Source organism: Leucoraja erinacea, chromosome 1 (assembly GCF_028641065.1).
Source record: "Leucoraja erinacea ecotype New England chromosome 1, Leri_hhj_1, whole genome shotgun sequence".
In the NCBI taxonomy this organism is placed as follows: Eukaryota; Metazoa; Chordata; class Chondrichthyes; order Rajiformes; family Rajidae; genus Leucoraja; species Leucoraja erinaceus.
Genome location: NC_073377.1, coordinates 58,922,871 through 58,943,981, shown reverse-complemented (window position 1 = coordinate 58,943,981; position 21,111 = coordinate 58,922,871). Strand labels below are relative to the sequence as shown.

The following is a 21,111-nucleotide window of genomic DNA, read 5'->3' as shown; positions in this document are numbered from 1 at the left end:
AATTGTTGCCAATTCTGGTCCAATATTAATGTTGAAAGTATAAGAACTGTAAATTATGAATTTTGTCAAGAAAAATATTTTTTTCAGCAACCTGTTAAACCACCATCCACCCTTGTCTTCCTTTGCACAGTTGCCATGATAACGGTCATTGTCCCTGTCCTTTGTGCTGAACTTCATGCCGTTGTGGTTGGCCCACCATTGGACCTCTGGGTGAAAAGTGCCACTCAGTGAATCCCCTGCAGTTCCAGTGTAGGCGCCAAAGGTTAAAACATATGAACTCTGCAAAAAAACAAAAGTTTGTTTTTAACCTTTTGGAGGTGTTGGTACTCCATACTGGTGCAAAAACAGGAAAGCAGACTATTATCTAAATGGTGGCCGATTGGGAAAGGGGGAGATGCAGCAAGACCTGGGTGTCATGGTACACCAGTCATTGAAGGTAGGCATGCAGGTGCAGCAGGCAGTAAAGAAAAGCGAATGGTATGTTAGCTTTCATTGCAAAAGGATTTGAGTATAGGAGCAGAGAGGTTCTACTGCAGTTGTACAGGGTCTTGGTGAGACCACACCTGGAGTATTGCGTACAGTTTTGGTCTCCAAATCTGAGGAAGGACATTATTTTGCCATAGAGGGAGTGCAGAGACGGTTCACCAGACTGATTCCTGGGATGTCAGGACTGTCTTATGAAGAAAGACTGGATAGACTTTTATACTCTCTAGAATTTAGGAGATTGAGAGGGGATCTTATAGAAACTTACAAAATTCTTAAGATTTTTTGGACAGGCTAGATGCAGGAAGATTGTTCCCGATCCTTTGGGGGAAGTCCAGGACAAGGGGTCACAGCTTAAGGATAAAGGGGAAATCCTTTGGGAAAAACCGAGATGAGAAGAACTTTTTTCACGCAGAGAGTGGTGAATCTCTGGAACTCTCTGCCACAGAGGGTAGTTGAGGCCAGTTCATTGGCTATATTTAAGAGGGAGTTAGTTGTGGCTAAGGGGATCAGGGGGTATGGAGAGAAGGCAGGGATGGGATACTGAGTTGGATGATCAGCCATGATCATATTGAATGGCGGTGCAGGCTCGAAGGGCCGAATGGCCTACTCCTGCACCTAATTTCTATGTTTCTATACTGCGCATACCGTCACAAAAAAGGAATTGATGAGACCCAAGCTCAAGGGATGGCTAGACAAATCCATGCAATTTGCTGGAGTATTGGAGTATATATCAGATCTTTGATTTTATGGATTGCAAATACTTTTCAAGAACTATACAAAAATTTGGCAATTCACAGAAAGAGCAACAAAAATCGGGGATATGCAGGGACAAATCAGAGGAATGCAGCATCTGACGAGTTTTGTTGGACTCTGGAACATTACAGGGAAAGGAAGGGGAAAAACCTTAGAGAGTGGGAACAAGGAGGAAAACATTAACCTTGAGACTTTGCTTAAATGAGAACTGAGTAAGTCAGCTAGCAAAGGGGGGTTGGGTACATGAGAGTGTGTTTATGATGTAAACAGCAGAGTTTGGGATAACTTCAAATTTGCAGCAAATAGAATGGGGAGGGGAGGAGACATTGGAATAGTTAAGTCTGGATGAGGGTTCAGTACCACATAAATTGAGGCAGAGATGAAGCTGGCCAATGGAGATTAGCTATCTTAATAATCGCACAGATATGAGGTCAAAACCAACTGGAGGGTAAATGTGACATTGTTACAAATAATGGTTAAGAGAGAAATAGAGTAATTGGCTGGAAAATCAAGTTTGTGAAAATGAGCAGAAATAATGGTTTTGGTCCTCCCAATACTTAGCTGAAGGAAATTTATGCTCGCCCTCTGGAAGTCAGGCCAAATGTTTGACCACGTAGGGCGACAGAAGGAGTAAGATATGTAGTTTGAGATAAAGCTAGATGAACTATCAGCTTTCATGTAGAAACTACAATTTATTTTCATATGATGTTGCCAAGCACCAGCATGCAGATAAAATACAGGCCATGGGTAAGATAACTACAAACACAGCAGGGAAAGCACTGGGGGTAAGGTGTGAAGGCACGGCTGTTGATTCCCTGATGACAAGTAGATGTGTAAAATTACATTCGGCTAATGTGGGTGGAGGTTGAAATTGCTCTGATCAACTTAGTCAAATTGCTAACGGATTGTAAAAGATGATCAGAACTTTCTCAGTATTGCAGCAGGAATGGAAAAACAACTTGATTTGGGATTTAAATAAAGATATGAAAGAAACAGGAGATCAGAAGGGTGTAATATGTGGAAGGACTTCATAGAGAGTAAAAAGCCATTGGAGATAATGCTCAGAACTAGGACCAAATAATGAGTAGATGGAAGTCTAGACAACAACTCCAGTGCACTATAGGGGTAACAAGATAAGGATTTTACATGTGTAGGTCTTGTTGCAGTTGATCTCCTGACCAAGAACAATTAAGTTCACGTTGAAGTAAATCGTTTACGGAGATCAAATGCTTTACTTGAAGGTGCAAGTTCAAGGCTTACCTAATATTGAGGATCATTTTAATTATGAGGGATCTATTGGCAACCTGTATGTTCCTCTTGTGATTAAAATCTGAACAGCTCATCAACAGAGGAGGTCATGCAATAGTCACACAATTGGTTGAAGAAAATTGGAAGGGGGTTCAATAAAGCAGGGAGTATTTGTTGTGATCTTGGGGGGAGCACAATTAGATTAGAAGGGTGATATTCAACATTAAATAAACTACATGAATGCAACTTCTTGTCATTCATTCACCATTAAATGAAGTGGCCCATAGTAGTACTCATATAGTTGGATTAATTTGATCCATACAAAATTGGAAAATACTGTATATTCCTTCAGGATGCCCATAAAACACTGTCAGACACTATGCCCCATTTGGAAAGAATGCTGCTAGATGTCTCATGTAACCTGATTATAACCAAATGTTTAAAAAAAGAACATTTATTCATCCCAATTATCCTTACCTGCTCATTTTGAACTTTGAAGCGTTTGTATTGTGCGTAGTGTTTATCACCTTCCCAATCAGTAAGATCGATTTTCATTGTGTAATCTCCTGATATAAAGAAAAGGGAAGATATATTTATTCCTCTAACCTTACTGAGTTGGGCTGTCCAATAAAAATCTCAAATTCTTAAGCAAGATTGCCAAGTTTAAAAGTAAAACACTGTAGAAATATAAGTACGGAAGTGGGTCTGGCTTATTCTGAAATCTCAGTTGGTTATGAATAATAAATAATTACTTTAAAAAAATCAATAAATTGCTTCTCAAACCAGAGTGGTAAAGCTTTTCCTTTTAACGTCTTCTTAAGAAGGGGAGAGTTTTTTTTTACTCTTTGGTGTTTTGAGAAGAGGTTGAGGTGGAGAAGCGCAGTGCTTACCGGCAAGCAGGAGCCAGTTTTATTCTCAGTTGTCCGTTGGTGGAGATTTAACTCGGCTAGTTTGTGAACATATTGCAAATGGCCCAACCACTAATGCAATAGCGTGCAATACCAATGCACAGAATGTAACTTCAATTATATTACTGAAAGTTAGGTTGTAAAAATGCATTTGACGGACTCGGGAATTGCCTGGACTCTAGAAAGGAAGAGGGAAAGAAATAGTTGACCTGGCAAGGCATCTCCTCGAAGGTAATATCAAGGAACTCCAGATGCTGGTTTATATCAAAATCAGACATGAAGTGCTAGAGTAACTCAGTGGGTCATGCAGCATCTCTGGAGAAAATGCAGCTGCACAACTATCATGTTCTTGGCTCTTGGTCCTCCAAAATATTCCAAATCGAATTTAAACTGGAGGTGGCAGAGGGTGGACTTAAGCAAAAAAGGATTCTTGGAGAAGAAGAGCTACCTTAAATTTAGTTGCGTCTAGTTGAGTAACTATAGTAGGGTGAAGACTATTTCATGCTTTAATTGTGCGGGGGAAGAATGAATTGATGTACACATCTGTCTTGGTAGCTGGTATCTCAAATTGGATCGAATTGGATCAGCCCTTGTCTGCTCTTAATAGGTTTGGTGTAGGTTTGGTAATCTATGTCGAGCTGACTATTTAACATTTTGTAAAAACAGGTCAAATGGTGAGATTTACGTCTGTCTTGAAGAGGGTTCCACCGAGTGAATTCAGAAGTTTGGTAACAAATCGAGCTGCCTGTCTTTGGACACGTTCGATGGACAGTCATGTATCATTTTCAGTTGTGTTTCTGGACCAAAACCATCCAGAGATTCCCAACTTCTCTGCTGGAAATGTCCCTTCCACAGTTCTTGACAATGCTGGGTCCATAAGCACACAGCAAAATCCTTGCATGCACTGCTCACTGCTCACAAAAGACAGTGTATTTCCTTTCTATTCTACAAAGAGGGCTCAAATTACATTGAAGCAGTTTGTTTAATCTTAACCGGTATTTCAATTAGAAAGAATGCAGCTCATAATAATCAAAGGTGTTGGAATGCATACCCTGTGATGTTAAATAATTCAAGTTGTCATTTCCTAACCAATATTCTCCATTGATTGATTGGAAGTTTCCAAATCCTCGTTTATAATCAGACCAAACCCTGCAAAGAAATTGTGAAATATATTATTTTAAAAGTTATTTTCTTAAAAGTAAAACTAGATACTGTAAAAGATTGTGTGGCAGAAAGGGCTAACTTGTAACAGATGTTTGGACACAATTATCTGTATTTACTGCAAATTAAGCTAGATGATCATATTTTTTAAATGTTTACTGTGAACCAATCAGAAATGAATTGTAAAAAATAGTGCAGTAGAAATTAGGTTGCATTCAACTGCTGAAAAGGTCAATGTGCAATAAGGAGGTAGTGTCATTTGAACTGTCTGTGGTAATCTTGAATGTCTTCAACCTAGCAAGAGAGAGTACACTATTATTAATTATACATGAGCATGCACATTAATTATGAATTGTACACCTGTATTCATTATTAATTATGCCTATATCTTTAATTCATTAGGTAAGAGAAGATGACTACATCTGTTTTAATTGTATTCGGATTGCATTATATTTGACTCAGAATTGCTTTGTAGAAGGATGCAAGTTAGGTGGGATTTTTGTGTTGTTTACTATGTCCCTTTAAACCCTGATGAGAGCTTTGGTGAGCATTGGTAACTGCTTAAAACCAAGCTTGAAAGTAACTTTGGCCAATGGGAATGAACAATAATTTCTAAAGAAAATAAAGGAACATTTAAATAAACATTTGAACTGCAATACATAAGAAAACCTATTTTGATTAAAAGAAGGCTCCAGTATTCGGTGAAAACTGATAATCAACAAATGTAAGGAACATTTTTTTTATTTTTGTTGATTGTTTCAATTCATTCCATGTGCATTTGATGGACCTGCAGGAAATGAAGATACTGAATTCTAATCAATAAGCACAATCAAAAGCATTAAATGTTTCACATATGAGGAATGATTGGAGAGGCTGGGTCTGTTTTCCCTTGAGCAGAGGAGGTTAAAAGGAGTCATAAATAAAGTATATACAATTATGGAGGTATAAATGGGTAGTCGGCAGGAAACTATTCTCAGAGGTTGATAAAAGAGAGGAGATGAGAAAGGAGATGAGATTTTAAAAGGAGGTGAAAAGGAATATATTTAGTTAATAGGTGATGAATCTGTGGAATTTATTGACAGATGTAAAGGCCAAATCAATAGATATTTTTATGGCAGAGATTGACATATTCTTGATTAGTAAGGGTGTCAGGGGTTATGGGGTGAAGGCAGGAAAATGGGGTTGAGAGGGAAAGGTAGATCAGCCATGGTTGAACGATGGGCCAAATGGCCTAATTCTGCTCCTAGTACATAAACGTATGAAAACTGGAGGACAAAGAGTCAGGGTAAGAGGTGAAAGATTTAGAGGGGATTTTGATGAGAATCCTTTTCACCCAGAAATTGGTTAATATTTGGAATACACTGCTGCCTGAGGACTGGTGGAAGCAGAGTTGCTGACAGCATTTAAAAATAGTCTACTGGAGCACTTTAATTGCCTCGGCATGGGGGGTGAAAGATGAGATTCATTACTGATGGGCACCCACTGGTCAGAGGGGACCTGGTGGGCTGAATGGCTTGTTTCCCTGTTGCTTGACGCTATGATTATCAAACCAAGATACTGTACACTAATTGCATTTTTGCAAGAAACTAATGACATTGCCTTCACAAATAGCTAGACTCCTAATACAAGAATTGTTTGGTCAAGACAGTGAAAAAAATGTTTATCATAAGTACCATCTCAGATCTTGAGGGAGGTAGAGATCTTAAACATAAGAGACTAGGCATCATAGTGGCATAATGGTAGAGCTGCTGACTTACAGCGGCAGACCCCTGGGTTCGATCCTGACTATGGGTGCTGTCTGTACAGAGTTTGTACGTTTTCCCTGTGACCACATGGGTTTTCTCCGAGTGCTGTGGTTTCCTCCCACATTCCAAAGACGTATACATGCTTGTAGGTTAATTGTCCGGTAAAATTTGTAAATTGTCCCTAGTGTGTAGGATAGCATTAGTGATCGCTGGTCGGCGTGGACTTGGTGGACCAAATGACCTGTTTCCTTGCTGTATCTCTAAAGTCAAGAAGTCTAAAGTGTCCTGCCATCTACTTTTGCTGAATTTGCCTTTAATTTGCTTGGGATCTTTGTAATAACATCAACCGCCATATATTTTCACTGAGGTTGTTTTAATAAATTACGACAGTCTTTACTTTCCTGTGAAACAATTCTCAATAAATGAAGCGCATCACGGTTAGCTCTAAGCCTTGTATTCATAAAACATTGACTCATTTTTTCCACTATTAAAAGGTGCTCTGAATAATTTATTGCTCACATCCTGACCAATTGTATCGGCAGAACTTTACAAGCGCCTCTTGGAATCCAGACCAGCGAAGTAGAGCTCTTTAGCCCAGTGCTTTATTATTGATGATCAGTTTGAATTTCACCAGCACTATTCAGCTTCATCTATCCTGGAATCCTTTTCTAAACATTAATATATAGCCAAGCTTGTGTAGTGAGTTTAAATTACATCGGCGAGTCAAGGGCACATGGTAAAACTAGTCAATGGAAATCAGTGGAAAGACTTACTGTATGGTCGTATTTTCATTAAGAGGGAAAGAGGTCATTTAGTCCATTGAAACTATGCTGGGAAAGATATCACTCCCATTCCCCGCCTTTTTCCCCCCCTATAAACTATACCCCCCTACATGCTCATCAACTCCCTTCAGGTAGAAGGGGCAGCTGAGTGTGCCTACCAATTTACCTACCAACCAGCATGTATTTGGTTGAGGGAGAAAACCATTTGTTAACTGGGAGAACATGCAAACCGCACACCAAAGATCACCTGTGCTGTGAGGCAGCAGTTCAGTCACTGCGTCATTGTGCCATCCATATCGAAACCCCAGGAGTTCCACTGAACAGTGCCTTTTGACAAATATGGGGACATACACAATCCTTCTGATAAAGACACAAAATAGACCTCGACAATATTCCAGATGTGGCAAGTAATATTTGCAGCACAGAAACATTAGGGAGCGGCCATCTACAAAATGAGGGCGTCTACCTACCTCCACCTGACATTCAACATTACCAGCAGCAGATAGCTCAGTATCAAAAACGCTGGAAGTTTAATTGACAAGAAATCTAATAGTAGCAGCCATGTAAATACTGGCACTACAAAAACAAAAAGCCGGAAGTTGGGCATCATCAAAAGAGTATTTGCTTTTGGACTTCCCAATCTACAAAGCACAAGCCAGAAGTGAGAAAGAATATTCTCCATTTAGTTACTTGAGTGCCGCTCCAGCAACATAAGTAATTCATCACCATCCAGAATAAGTAATCAGCTCAACTCACCAGCCTGAAACATTCACTCTAATCACCACCAGTACACCAGTTTTCAATGTGCGTCATTAACAAATAACAGCAATACACCAAAGCACTTTTGACACCATGTTCCAAATTCCAAATTCATGGTCTCTGCCATGCAGATGGACAAGGACAGATAGCACATGGCAACGTCACCACTTGCAAGTTCTCCTCCAAGTCACACACTCAAAAAGGCTGGCAGTATCATCAACGACCCACACCATCCTGGCCACACACTCATCTCCCTGCTACCTTCAGGTAGAAGGTACAGGAGCCTGAAGACTGCAACAACCAGGTTCAGGAATAGCTACTTCCCCACAGCCATCAGGCTATTAAACCTGGCTCGGACAAAACTCTGATCATTAATAACCCATTATCTGTTATTTGCACTTTATCAGTCTATTTATTCATGTGTTTATATTTATATAATGGTATATGGACACACTGATCTGTTTTGTAGTAAATGCCTCCTATGTTCTGTGTGCTGAAGAAAAGCAAGAATTTCATTGTCCTATCTGGGACACATGACAATAAACTCACTTGAACTTGAACTTGAACTCTCCTAATATCAAGATATTACATCATTGTTATTGGGTCTAAATACTGGAATTCTTAGCCCAACAGATCTTGTACTTTTAATCTCAATCTTTGGAGATGCTGCCTGACTTGCTGAGTTACTCCAGCACTTTGTGTCTATTTTTTTCAAAACCAGCCTCTGCAGTTCCTTGTTTCTAGTTCTTGTACTTGTAACTTCAGTAAAAGTTCAAGCAGCTGTTCAAGAAGCCAGTTTTCCACCACCTTCTCAGGAGCAATGAAATAACAAAACTAAACTAGTTTGGCAATAAACGTTGGGTGTGTTAATGCTGTTCACATTCCATTGACAAATTTTAAGGAAATTATTTCCAGATGTGAATTTCAAATGATCAGTTAGGATTGTTGTAGAAATTTTAATTGTTGCTTGTTTCCAAATGCTTCTGAACCATTTATATTAAATACATTATTAATTAAATATTAATGAAGACAATCTTTAAGCAAAATATTTAAAGTCAAATTGTGATATGATGTATTTCAATTTCTAAGTAAAGTTTGTTTTAAAACAAAAATGCAAAAGCAGGTTGTTTCCTGTTACACTAAACCGTCTTAATGTTAACAACATTGTGAGGTAAGATTTTCATATCATATCAATACGTAACATAAATAAATCTTGTATTCACTTTTATAAGTTCTGTTAGTGGGACAGAGAACGGGGATTCAGAAGTGTACTTTTGCTGAAGCTGGATTTTGTTTCATAGAAAAGACACAAAGTGCTGGAGTAGCTCTGCAGGTCAGGCAGCAACTCAAGAGAATATGGAAAGGCACCATTTCACATCAGAATCCTTCTTCAGACTGACTGTTATAGAGAGTCCCAATCTGAAACGTCTCTTAGCCATGTTCTCTTGAGATACGATCTGACCCGTTGAGTTACTCCAGGACTTTGTGTCTTTCTTTGTAAACCCAGATCTGCAGTTCCTTGTTTCTACTTTATATTTCATTGTAGCCACTTCAACAAAAAAAAGATTTGATACAAATTTATAAATTACTTCTCTCTCTTTGCAACATTTAAAATACCTGTAACTGATCACATTTTAATGCACATTACAATTTAGCAGTAAATTTCAAATTGATGTATCATACAGGAAAAACATTCAATTCTTTTCGGAGGTTAGTCAATTGAAGTTACATCTTAAGAAACATTTTACACACAAAAGCTATGAAAGTTTTAGCATAATTATAGTAACTATAGACATTCTGATTGCAAAAATTTCAGGTTTAAGCAGATTTTGGTAAAGTAAATTGATTAGTGTCACTTGAATAGGAATCTTGAAAGCTTCCACCATAATAAAGAAGGAACAATATTACTAGAATGGGTTAAATAAGTAGCAATGGTGGTAAAATTAATATCCTCATCCATCAGATATATTATGCAAAAAAATCTTTGAAGTGTATTAACTAAAGAATTTGTTTTTAAAAGTGTCAAACCTGTCAAAATTTTCACTGCCATCAGTTCGTCTTTGAACGACAGTCCAGCCACCACCTTCTGTCATGTCACAGTGCACGAGAAAGCTTGTACGTGATGCCAGTGGCTGAATTCGGTAAAATCCACTATGCCTGTTACCACTGTTGTACAGCTCTGCACAATCTTCATCAAATATAAATTTGAGAATGTTATTCTGACGAGGGAAGTTGGTTGTAGAAAAATAAATGTGGTGGGGTAGGGGGAAGGGTTGGATATAGTCAGGACAGTGCTGAAGAAAGATAAGGGAGAAATTGATCTGAGGACAAGGGAAAGGAAGAGGAGGCAACAGTGGGCTATATGGAGATCCATGCTGCTGGCCTGATCAAGGACGAGTCTCACCCCAGCCTCACTCCCTCTTCTACCTTTTTCCATCAGATAAGAGGTACAACAATGTGAAAACGCATACCTCTAGATTTCAAGTTTTCCTTTGGTTTTAAGAAAGGTCTCTGATAAAACATCATGAAACACCAGGGAATATCAGAGAATGTGAAGAAATTGCAGAATTAGTCAAATAGCTAGCTGACTTCAGGACCAAAAGCAGGGGTTGAAACTAAGGATACAAAGATCAGTTCTGGAACCAGTGCCGCTCACATTTACATTATTGAGTTTGAATTTAGAATTAAAAAAACAGAATTTCTAATCTTGCAGAAGACATCCAATCAGAATTAATAGTCAACAATGAGGGGGACTGCAACAAATAGCAGGAATACGTGATTAAATGCAAAATAGGCAGATTACTGATAAATGAGTTCAACGCAAATAAATGTGAGTTTGTACCTTGATAGGAAAACCAAGGGGATCACTATTTAATTGCAAGTCTAGGTGAGGTAGAAAAACAAAAAGACCCTAGATTGCAAATGCAACAAACATAAAAAGGTGGCACCTCTGAATAATAAAGTCCAAAGAAGGGAAAAACTATGATATATCTGTGGAGTAAAAAAATTAAAAAGGAGATGAATTGTGCTAAGCCCATGTTGAATGTGTGGTGATACTACACTTGGAATAGTGCACAAATCTGGTTGCCATGTTATAAAAAAGGATGTGAAGTTACTTGGGAGTTGACTTACAATGATATCATTAAAAATATGATAGTATATTGAAAGGTTGGACAGGTTGAGTCTGCTTGGAAAAAGGCTGACAATTTACTTGAGGTATTTAAATTACAAACTTAAATTTTTTTAAATGTGGCTACAAAGCAAATTTTACTTTAGTTTAGTTTAGTGATATTGCATAAAAACAGGCCCTTTGGCCCGCTGAGTCCATGCTGACCATTGATCACCCTTTTGCACTAGTTAATTTGGCTTCAGTAAAAAAACATTATGAATTGTCCCTAGTGTGCAGGACAGAGAAGTATATGGTGATCGCTAGTTGGCGTGGACTCAATGGGCCGAAGGGCCTGTTTCTGTACTGTATCTCTAAACTAAAACTAAACTAAATATGACTGACACAAGCTAACTCACAAAATTGAGTTTTGAAAGGCAATATCATGTCAGAGCTTCAATATAATTTTTACACGGAATATCTTCCAACAATAGAGTTCACAAGGAGTTGAGAAAAAGGAGCAAAGAGGTCCTTCTGCAGTTGTACAGGGCCCTGGTGAGACCGCACCTGGAGTATTGTGTGTAGTTTTGGTCTCCAAATTTGAGGAAGGACATTCCTGCTATTGCATGAGTGCAGTGTAGGTTCACCAGGTTAATTTCCGGGATGGTTGGCCTATCATATGTTGATAGAATGGAGTGACTAGGCTTGTATACACTGCAATTTAGAAGGATGAGAGGGAATCTTATTGAAACATATAAGATTATTAAGGGATTCGGCACGCTAGAGGCAGGAAATATGTTCCCGATGTTGGGGGAGTGCAGAACCAAGGGCCACAGTTTAAGAATAAGGGGTAGGACATTTCAAACGGAGATGAGGAAACACTTTTTCACCCAGAGAGTTGTGAATCCGTGGAATTCTCTGCCTCAGAAGGCAGTGGAGGCTGATTCTCTGGATGCTTTCAACAGTTAGATAGAGCTCTTAAAGCTACCAGAGTCAATGGATATGGGGAGAAGGCAGGAGCGGGATACTGATTATGGATGATCAGTCATAATCACATTGAATGGCCTACTCCTGCACTTATTGCCTATTGTCTATTGAAACAGGCCCTTCAGCCCATCTTGCCCATGCCAAACACATGTCCCAGCTACACGTCGCACCTGCCCACGTTTGGTCCATATCCCTCCAAACCTGTCATATCCATGTACCAGTCTGTTTCTTAAATGTTGGGATAGTCCCTGCCTCAACTACCTCCTCTGTCAGCTTGCTCCATACACCCACCACCTTTTGTGTGGAAAGGTTACCCCTCAGATTCCTATTAAATCTTTACCCCTTCACCTTAATCCCAAGTCCTCGTCCTCTATTCGCTACTCTGGGCAAGAGACTCTGTGCATTTATCCGATCTATTCCTCTCATGATCTATACGCATCTATAAGATCACGCCTCATCCTCCTGTGCTCCAAGGAATAGAGTCCCAGCCTGCACAACATCTCCATAGAGCTCATACCCTCTAGTCCTGGCAACATCCTTGTAAATCTTCTCTGTACCCTTTCCAGTTTGACAATATCTTTCTTATAACGTGGTGCCCAGAACTGAACACAATAAATAGGTTAATAGTTTTTTTTCCAGATGATACTGAAGCGTTTGTTTTGAAATAGACTCTTATTTCTTTCATATCTGATCTGCTTCATACATTTTGGTGTTTACTGTTTGTTTATTTTTTGGAAGATGTGATTTTTAAATGATTGTCATTTTCGGCCCTCCTATATTTTAATCTCAGTAACTATTGAGGTAGCTTTATGTTTATTAAAAATAATCTTGTAAATAAGTCATGTCTAACCTGCAAAGTATTTTCTTCCTTCCATTTCATTGAGGGATTCATCATCTTCTGACACATCAATGTTTTTCTGGTTTTCTCTCTCTCTCAAGATTGCCTCAATCTGAAGTTGTTGCTGTTTAATCCTGAGTTCCAGAGCTTTCACCTGAGCCCTCAGTCTCATTTGTTCATGATGACAATCGACAGGTGCCTTCAGAATCAAACATGACAGTCATTGAGAATGCAGGGAGGGGACACTGCCCTGCGCATTAAATATGAAACATAAACTTTTTCCCTTAAATCAACAAATTAAAGTAACTCGAATTAACATATAGGAAATGAAGACACAATGTGCTGGAATAACTCAGCAGGCCAGGCAGCATCTCTGGGAAACATGAATTGTTGAAGTTTTGTTTCGGCACGCTTCTTCAGACTGATTGTGGTGGAGTCAGGGGATGGGGAGGCTGAGATATCTGGACGAGAGGAAGCACAGGACAAAGCCTGGTGAGTGATAGGTGGATATAGGTGGATACAGGTGCGAGGGATTTTGTCCAATTATCTCCCTATCAAAACTCCCTGTCACCAATCACTTGCTAGGCTTTATCCTGCCTTTCCTTTCTTCCATTTTTCTCCCATCCCACTAACGCCACCCCACCCTGCCTTAACCATCTCATCCCACCTTAATCAATCTGAAACAGGGTCCCAACCCAAAACACTACCTAGTGATATTCTCAGGAGATGCTACCTGACCCGCTGAATTACTCCAGCACTTTTTTGTAAACCAGTATTTGCAGTTCCTTGTGCCTTGCATTAACATAGGGTTTTATATCCTTGATATAAAATCAGAGAATCCGGGTAACACTCACAGTATCCATTGAAAAAAATAATGTTTCAAATCCAGGGCCCTTCTTCAGAACTCGGAAAGTGAGAAAAACAATTTTGTTTTCAGTAGCAGAGAATGTGGGGAGCAGGGGTGGGTCACTTTTTCTTAAGATAGTCTGACTTGCTGGACATATTTCTTAACCTCATTAGTATCAACATTCCACAGACCTTATCAGAGCTACCCCTTTGTTTTATCCTTCCCTCCCCACTTTCTGGTTAATGGTAAAATATCTTGATTATGATTTCACTTTTGAAGTTCTGACTAAGGATCCTGGACTTAAATAATTCATTGTTTCCCTTTCCACAGGTGATACCTGATCTGTTGAGTATTTGCAACATGTCCTGTTTTTATTTCAGAATTTCAGCATCTTCAGTTATTTTTTTTAATTTCATTTACTGTCTTGAAGGCCTCCCTATCATCGAAGGATCCACATGAGGCACTGCCTCAAAAAGTGAACCAACATCATCAAGGACCCACAGCATCCTGTGCACCCTCTCATTTCTTACTCCCATCGAGAAGAAGGTACTGGAACTTGAAAACTGTGACCAAGAGGTTCAAGAACAGCTTCATCCCAGCAAAGATCAACTCATAAACACTGCACAAATTAATCTCAGCAACTATGGTCTTCTATGGACTGGGCCTTTAGTTGTGCTACAAACTTTGTTCTGCACTATTCTGGTTACCTGGTATTGTGGTCATTATTCTATTGTATTGGTGATTTTCATATATTTATCTTGTGTTACAGGCTTGTTAAGCTGCAGTAGTAAGGATTTCATTGTTATGTTGCTGCTACATATTACAATTAAACAATCTTGAATCCTGAGTATAGACGTTGGGAGGTCATGTTGCAGTTGTATAAGACATTGGTGAGGGCACATTTAGAATGCTGTGTTCAGTTTTGGACACCATGTTATAGAAAAGATGTTGTCAATCTGGAAAAGGTGCAGAGAAGATTAGCAAGGATATTGCCAGGACTCGAGGGCCGAAGCTACAGGGAGAGGTTGAGCAGGCTCGGACTCCTTGGAGCACAGGAGGATGAGGGGTGATCTTACAGAGGTGAATAAAATCATGAGAGAAATAGATTGTGTAGATGCACTGAGTCTCTTGCCTAGAGTAGGGGAATCGAGAACCAGAGGACGCAGGTTTAAGGTGAAGGGGGAAAGATTTAAGGGGAAGGAGGAAAGATTTAATAGGAACCTGAGGAGTAACGTTTTTATACAAAGGTAGTGGGCGCATGAAACAAGCTGCCGGAGGAGGTAGAGGTAGATACTATCGCAACAGTTAAGAAACATTTAGACAGGTACATGGATATGATAGATTTAGAGAGATATGGGCCAAAAGCAGGCAGGGGGACTAGTGTACATGGGTGATGTAGGTCGGTGTAGGCAGGTTGGGCCAAAGGGCTTGTTTACACACTATCACTCCATGACTCTAAACTTATAAGCATTTTTGGAAGTACTGTCAGAGATGTGGTATGAAAAATATTCAGACTTAATCTTGTTTACTCATGTTGACAATTAATTGCTGCTTTCAGAATCAAACATTATAGTCATTGCAAATGCATCATTTTGTGCCAACATGCCATGAGAAAACTGGAAAACATTTATGTGTTCCAAATCCCTTGGGAAATGACCAACAAGATGGAGGGAACTCTGCAAGGCAGTACATTCCGCGTGTTAAAGTTTTGTAAGTTACAGAATAAATAAAGTGCTGTGTTTGCAAAAGATCCTATGTTGATGCAAAAGAAGACACGGAGTGCTGGAAAAGCCCAGTGAGTCAGCAGCTTCTCAGGATAAAGTCGGAAGAACGGTCCCAACACAGAATGCCACCTCTTCATGTTTTCCTGATATGCTGTATGACCTGTTCAGCTACTACAGCACACTGTGTCTTCTTTTTAAAACCAGCATCTGCAATTCCTTGTTTCTATATTACTGCTAGCCATATCAATCTTTCCATTATAAGAAAAAGTGTAAATTGATTCACTTCAAGTTTAATATTTTGAATTAATTTCTATATTTACCTGTATTATCGGTCGGTTACTCCAAATTTGTTAATGCAAACAGTTACTTATTTGTTAATACAAACATCAGCAATATCAAAGTTTGTCGATGCAAAATTGGAAAACTGAATGGTATTTCAAAGCATAAGTAAAAATAATTTAAAAAAAGATAATTTATGTGTTTTGGAAAGTGCGCTGCAAAATATAATCACTTAACATGCTAAGAAAAAATATGCAATTCCATTTATGACAATAAAATCATGTCATTGTGCTTAGTTTGTAATGAACAAAAAGCATATATAAGCAAATATTTGGTGCAGCAATAACCATCTTATAGAATTCTGCATCTTGAATTGATTAAAATATTAGATTATGGAGATCCAATGCAAAAATGTAAACACACAACTTGATTATTTAATTTGTCCAGTGGTATTTGATACATGATTCATGCCACAGCATGAATATTTGCCATTTGTTTATAACACTGAAAACAAATGTGTAATAAATTTAAACATAGTTTCAATGATTACTAATTTAATTATGGGCTCCTATTATAAATGCCAAATAAGACTTGCTGTTACTTTCTTTGGGGAGGCATTTTAATCCATACAGGTATTAGTGAATATTTCCTCATGTTACAAAGAGCTTTTAAAACTCGGAGGCAGATTTTGTCAGGAAAAATGTAATAAATTCAAATTTGTTCTAACTGATGTTCTTGATTGAGTAACTGTACCATTTTTCTTAGCAATAGAACTTTACATTAAAGCCAACAATTCCTATCTATTTCCAATGGCAGAGTGCAGTCAAGAGCCAAACTCAATGGCTTGGATCAAATGATGCTTAACCAATCCAGAAGTCCTCAAAATTGTGCTGCCACATATCAGCATATTCCAGTCTTCAAGATCTTCCCACTGAAGTATAAATTAACCGAAAGTCAGATGCAGGCACATCAGATACACTTATAATGAACAGATGCTATCCAAAAGCTATCAGGGCAGCGCTGTTTCAGGATTGTAGTTTCTATCACCTGTGGCCTGCTTGCCTCATTTTCATTGGAGTTCTGCAGCAGTAATACTGTTGAGATGCAGGAAGTAATGTAGCCAGAAGTGCAAGTATAACTGCAGGCTTCCTGTGGGAAGAAAGCTCAAGGGGAAGACAATAGACAATAGACAATAGGTGCAGGAGTAGGCCATTCGGCCCTTCGAGCCAACACCACCATTCAATGTGATCATGGCTGATCATCTCCAATCAGTACCCCGTACCTGTCTTTTCCCCATATCCTCTGATTCCACTATCTTTAAGAGCCTATCTAGCTCTCTCTTGAAAGTATCCAGAGAACTGGCCTCCAACACCGAGGCAGAGAAATTCACACTCACAACTCTCTGTGGAAAAAAAGTGTTTCCTCGTTTCTGTTCTAAATGGCTTACCCCTTATTCTTAAACTGTGGCCCCTAGTTCTGGACTCCCCCAACATCGGGAACATGTTTCCTGCCTCTAGCGTGTCCAAACCCTTAACAATCTTATATGTTTCAATAAGAGTCCCTCTCATTCTTCTAAACTCCAGAGTGTACAAGCCCAGTCGCTCCATTCGCTCAGCATACGACAGTCCCGCAATCCTGGGAATTAACCATGTAAACCTACGCTGCACTCCCTCAATAGCAAGAATGTCCTTCATCAAATTAGGGGACCAAAACTGCACACAATACTCCAGGTGTGGTCTCACTAGGGCCCCGTACAACTGCAGAAGGACCTCTTTGCTCCTATACACGACTACTCTTGTTTTGAAGGCCAACATGCCATTCACTTTCTTCACTGCCTGCTGTTCCTGCATGCTTATTCAGTGACTGATAAACAAGGACCCCCAGATCCCATTGTACTGCCCCTTTTCCCAACTTGACACCATTTAGATAATAATCTGCCTTCCTGTTTTTTGCCTCCAAAGAGGATAACCTCATATTTATCCACATTAAACTGCATCTGCCATGCATTTGCCTACTTACCCAACCTGTCCAAGTCACCCTGCATCATCATAGCATCCTCCTCACAGTTCACACTGCCACCCAGCTTTGTGTCATCTGCAAATTTGCTGATGTTACTTTTAATCACTTCATCCAAATCATTATTATATATTGTAAATAGCTGCGGTCCCAGCACCGAGCCTTGCGGTACCGCACTAGTCACTGCCTGCCATTCTGAAAGGGACCCTTTAATTTCTACCCTTTGTTTCCTGTTTGCCAACCAATTTTCTATCCATGTCAGCATTCTACCCCCAATACCATGGGCTTTAAATTTGCCCACTAATCTCTGTGGGACCTTATCAAATGCTTTCTGAAAGTCCAGGTATACTACATCCACTGGCTCTCCCTTGTCCATTATCCTGGTTACATCCTCAAGAAATTCCAGAAGATTAGTCAAGCATGATATCCCCTTCATAAATCCATGCTGACTCGGACCGATCCTGCTACTGCAATCCAAATGTGTTGCTATTTCATCTTTTATAATTGACTCCAGCATCTTCCCCACCACCGATGTCAGGCTAACAAGTCTACAATTCCCTGTTTTCTCTCTCCACCCTTCTTAAAGAGTGGAACAACATTAGCTACCCTCCAATCCACAGGAACTGATCCTGAATCTATAGAACATTGGAAAATGATCACCAATGCATCCACAATTTCTAGAGCCACTTACTTATGTACCCTGGGATGCAGACCATCAGGCCCTGGGGATTTATCAGCCTTCAATCCCATCGGTCTAACGAACAGCATTTCCTGCCTAATGGGAATCTCCTTCAGTTCCTCTGCCACCCCAGATCCTCTGGCTGGTACATCAGGAAGATTGTTTGTGTCCTCCTTTGTGAAGATGGATCCAAAGTACCTGTTCAACTAATCAGCTATTTCCTTGTTCCCCATAATAAATTCACTCTTTTTAGTCTTCAATGGTCCAACTTTGGCCTTAACTAGTTTTTCCTCTTCACATACCTAATGAAGCTTTTACTATCCTCCTTTATATTCTTGGCTAGCTTACCTTCGTACCTCATCTTTTCTCCCTGTATTGCCTTTTTAATTATCTTCTGTTGCTCTTTAAACATTACCCAATCCTTTGGCTTCCTGCGCATCTTTCCTATGTTATATTTCTTCTCTTTTATTTTTATACTCTCCCTGACTTCCCTTGTCAGCCACAGTCGCTCCTTACTCCCCTTGGAATCTTTCTTCCTCTTTGGAATGAACTGATCCTGCACCTTATGTATTATTCCCATAATACCTGCCATTGTTGTTCCATTGTCATCCCTGCTAGGGTATCTTACTGTCAACTTTGGCCAGCTCCTCCCTCATGGCACCATAGTCACCTTCACACAATTGTAATTCTGACACCTCCGATTTACCCTTCTCCCTCTCACATTGTAGATTAAAACATCATATTATGGTCACCATCTCCTAATGGTTCCTTTACCTCGAGTTCCCTTATCAAATCCGGTTCATTGCACAACACTAAGTCCAGAATTGCCTTCTCACTGGTAGGCTCCAGTACAAGCTGCTCTAAGAATCCATCACGGAGGCATTCCACAAACTCCCTTTCTTGGGGTCCAGTTCCAACCTGATTTTCCCAGTCTACCTGCATGTTGAAATCTCCCATAACAACCCTTTGCAACATGCCAATTTAAACTCTTGATTTAACTTGCACCGTATATCCAGGCTACTGCTTGGGGGCCTCTAGATAACTCCCATTAGGGTCTTCTTACCCTTACAATTCCTCAGTTCTATCCATACTGACTTTACATCTCCTGGTTCTATGTCACCCCTTGGTCGAGACCCTTCTCCAGACTGAGTGGGAAACTAGAGGAGTGGGAAACTAGAGATATGAAAAGTATTCGGCTTTGATTTGTTTTGTACCTTTTTATATCTCGATTTCCTCTCTCCCCTGACTCTAAGTCTGAAGAAGCGTCTCAGCCCGAAACGTCACCTATTCCTTTTCTCCAGAGATGCTGCCCGACCTGCTGAATTGCTCCAGCATTTTGTATCTATCTTCCGTGTATGCCATCATCTGCGGTTGCTTCCTACACACTGTATTTATCTATGTTCTATTTACTTAACTGGATGTATATTTCCCGGTTGCCGAGGTAAGAGTTGAATTGATACCTTCCCGTTAATACATATTCTTTTGGATGTTCGTCTCCGCAGTTAACCACTACAAATAAAGGTAGTCAGATAAAAAACATTCCGATCAATTTTATATCTCCAAAGTACTGACAATTTCTTAAGGAGAACTTCAGCTCTCTTGAGAAAGTTACTCCTGAAGAATGTAACCAAACAAGAGTGATTCATTCCCTACAGATGGATTTATTTTTGCAAGGAGTGCGGGATTCAGACAAGAGTTCAAAGAGCAGTGGTGTGGGAGGCAAAGCCAGTAAGTGGAATGTGAGTGCCTGATCCCAGCTGCACAATAGAAAACATCTGGAACAGCACTGCTTCCCCTCCACATCCACTCTAGATTGAGCAAATAGCAATATTCCATCGTCACTTTACCTCCACTTTTACTGAAAATGTCTGGCAAACATTTTAAAACATTTTAACTTTGCCAGCTGCTTCTTTTGCTTTTCAGGCTGCAACTTTTTTGAGTTTGGGCCAGCTTCGTCGTAAAGATTTGTTTAAAAAAGTCTCAGTAATCGCGTGTCTTTTTACTGCAGTAAACTCAAGAGTGTTCCATTGGCATATGTTGTACCGACAACGGAACAATTACATTCTTGCTCGTTACAGCAGAACTCACTTACCGAGAGGCAACAGCAGCTCAGCATCGATGTGCACACGAGCAGGGAACACAGTGAACCCCAGAGTCGCTGCATTTCGGAACTCCTGTTAGCGAACACAAAAATGAACAATACATATATATATATATACACAGGGAATTATCCAAACAGGCCGACGGTAGAAAACGGAGACTTTCCATCCACTAACACGGAAATAATCCACACTGATAAGAGCGGCTAAAGTGAAGACTGAGATTGAACATTTACTTCTTCCTGAGAATTGTAGTAGCAAAGCGGTCAGCTCCAAGTGGCTATCGGGTCTCCAGCGAGCTCGAAGATTTCAGCCGTTTTCAGAGTTGGGGATTTGTATCTTGGGTGAGTCGATGAGCAGGAATGTTTTCCGCTGAGATGGTTTCCAGAGAGAGAGAGAAAAAAAAAATCCGACCAGTCAGCAGACTGGAGGAGACTGCGGTGGCCCCAAAAAAGGAAGACAAAAGATAGAATATAAGAAGATGACTGGCTGGTTTGGCAGGAAGACAGTCACAGTTGCCTTAACACTTTATACACACACACACACGAGACACGTTTTGTTGCAAGCGAATTGAGGATTGACAGCGCGAAGACTACACAGAAAAGACTGCAGTTGCTGGAATCTGTTACAAAAAGAAACGAAAACGACGGAAGAACTCAGAAATGAAGACACGAAGTGCTGGAGGAACTCGGCG

The 21,111-nt window shown here is 39.8% G+C and overlaps 1 protein-coding gene across 2 annotated transcripts in view; it reads right to left on the bottom strand.

Annotated features, from left to right (window-relative positions):
- fgl1 (fibrinogen-like 1) overlaps positions 1–21,111 on the bottom strand; it is a 27,086-nt gene extending 5,975 nt beyond the window's left edge. Inside the window, exons 1-7 of one of the 2 annotated variants that reach the window (XM_055635362.1) lie at positions 20,654–21,111; positions 20,411–20,492; positions 12,786–12,972; positions 9,871–10,030; positions 4,447–4,544; positions 2,965–3,053; positions 92–279 (exon numbers count right to left, since the gene is read on the bottom strand). In XM_055635362.1, coding sequence (XP_055491337.1) covers positions 92–279; positions 2,965–3,053; positions 4,447–4,544; positions 9,871–10,030; positions 12,786–12,972; positions 20,411–20,482 — 794 coding nt within the window. In that variant the 5' untranslated portion in view covers positions 20,483–20,492; positions 20,654–21,111. Of the gene's footprint in view, positions 1–91; positions 280–2,964; positions 3,054–4,446; positions 4,545–9,870; positions 10,031–12,785; positions 12,973–20,410 lie in introns of both variants that reach the window. The other variant, XM_055635371.1, reaches the window with a different exon arrangement.